Source organism: Helobdella robusta (assembly GCF_000326865.2).
Source record: "Helobdella robusta unplaced genomic scaffold HELROscaffold_95, whole genome shotgun sequence".
Taxonomy (NCBI): domain Eukaryota; kingdom Metazoa; phylum Annelida; class Clitellata; order Rhynchobdellida; family Glossiphoniidae; genus Helobdella; species Helobdella robusta.
Genome location: NW_008705542.1, coordinates 447,901 through 449,824, shown reverse-complemented (window position 1 = coordinate 449,824; position 1,924 = coordinate 447,901). Strand labels below are relative to the sequence as shown.

At 39.8% G+C, this 1,924-nt stretch overlaps 1 protein-coding gene across 1 annotated transcript; it reads left to right on the top strand.

Annotated features, from left to right (window-relative positions):
- Nucleotides 1-211: 211 nt before the first annotated feature.
- On the top strand, nt 212-1,656 carry HELRODRAFT_152093 (hypothetical protein; the record flags this gene model as incomplete). Its single annotated transcript, XM_009033653.1, has 3 exons — nt 212-306; nt 1,261-1,400; nt 1,604-1,656. Coding segments are annotated over 3 exons (288 nt in total), but the record flags the coding sequence as incomplete, so codon positions are not given.
- Nucleotides 1,657-1,924: the final 268 nt, after the last annotated feature.

The window sequence follows — 1,924 nt, the reverse complement described above, 5'->3', positions numbered from 1 at the left end:
ACATTGAAAATTACAACAACAACAACGATGTTAACAGCTAGATTTCGGCTACAACAACAACATCTCATCGCCAGACCCGCAACAACAATCTCAACAACAACATCGTCACAGCAGCAACAACAACAACAACAAGAGCGGAATAGTGACCCAGAGTTCGAGTACGGCCGGCCCTAGCCTACCCACCTGTGTCATATTGCACTACAGCCCCTTCAAGGCTGTCTGGGATTGGATAACACTCATCTTGGTTCTCTACATCGCCCTGGCTACACCCTACTTTGCCGCCTTTCATTCCACAAACGTTACCACGTCTGCCACTACTACTACTACTACTACTACTGGTGGTAGTAGTAGTAGTAGTAGTAGTAGTAGTAGTGGTAGTAGTGGTGGTAGCAGCAGAGTTACTACTTCTAGTATCGGCGGTAGTAGTAGTAGTGATAGTAATAGTAATATTAGTAGTAGTAGTAGTAGTAGTTGTAGTAATAGTAGTGGTGGTGGTAGTAGTGGTAGTAGTAGTGGTAGTGGTAGTAGTGGTAGTAGTAGTAGCCTTATCATTACCACAGTCGCCGCGAATTTTGCTTACAATGTCAGTAGTGATAATGATAGCGACGGCGATGATGATGATGATATAAAAGTCATCGGCATTAGGAACATTGGCGATGATGAAGACGATGATGATAATAATAATAATAATAATAATAATAATAATAATAATAATATTAATAATAATAATAATATTAATAATAATAATATTAATAATAATAATAATATAAGCTTAAAAAACGACGACGATAATAATGACTACGATGATTTAAGTTCAATTTTTTCACTATTGCAAACACCACCATCATCATCATCACCAAGGCCATCATCACTATCACCACCACTACCATCACAATCATCACCGTCATTAAATTTACCAACGTCATCATCACAATCATCCCAATCATCATCATCACCTGTCGACTTGTCTTTCGAATTTCTTAACTCGAACAACGATAACAACTCCAACGACTCCGATAAGCCGTCTTATTACGTCATGATGACGTCATTATCGACTTCATCATCATCATCTTCTTCTTCCTCTTCATCGACATCTGTGACGTCATCAACATTAACCTCCACATCATCTTCATCCTCATCATCAACATCATTATCCCAATCGTCATCATTACCAACAGCACCATCATCATCCCCAACACCACCACCATCATCATCACCAACACCACCACCATCATCATCATCATTGAAATCGTCATCGAGCGTAAACATCCTGGCGCTTGTGGACCTAGTGGTTGACGCGATGTTCATCGCGGACATCCTCATCAACTTCCGGACCACCTACCTCTGCGATGGGGAGGTGGTTAGCGAACCTGGCAAGATCGCCATCAACTACATCAAAGGTCTTAGGGATGATGATGATGATGGTGGTGGTGGTGGTGATGATGATGCTGATGATGATAATGATGGTGGTGATGAGAATGATGGTGGAGACGATGACGACGATGATGATGATGATGATGATGATGATGTTGGTGATGATCGTCATCATCACCAACATCATCAAAATCATCATCACCATCACAATCATCACCACCATCATTAGGTTGGTTCTTTATAGACGCCATCGCTGCAATACCATTCGACTTTCTTCTGTTTCGAGTTCCAACTGATGTATGTATGTTTGTATGTATGTATGTATGTATTTTGTATGTATGTATGTATGTATGTATGTATGTATGTATGTATTTTGTATGTATGTGTGTGCGTATGTATGTATGTATCATGAACGATCGTAAAATATAAAAATAATTATAATTGATATATTTGTGATTGTGAATTTGTCTGTGTACGTGTATATGTGTGTGTACGTGAGTGTACGTGAGTGTACGTGTGTGTGCGTGTCATCATGTTACTCCTCTCCATA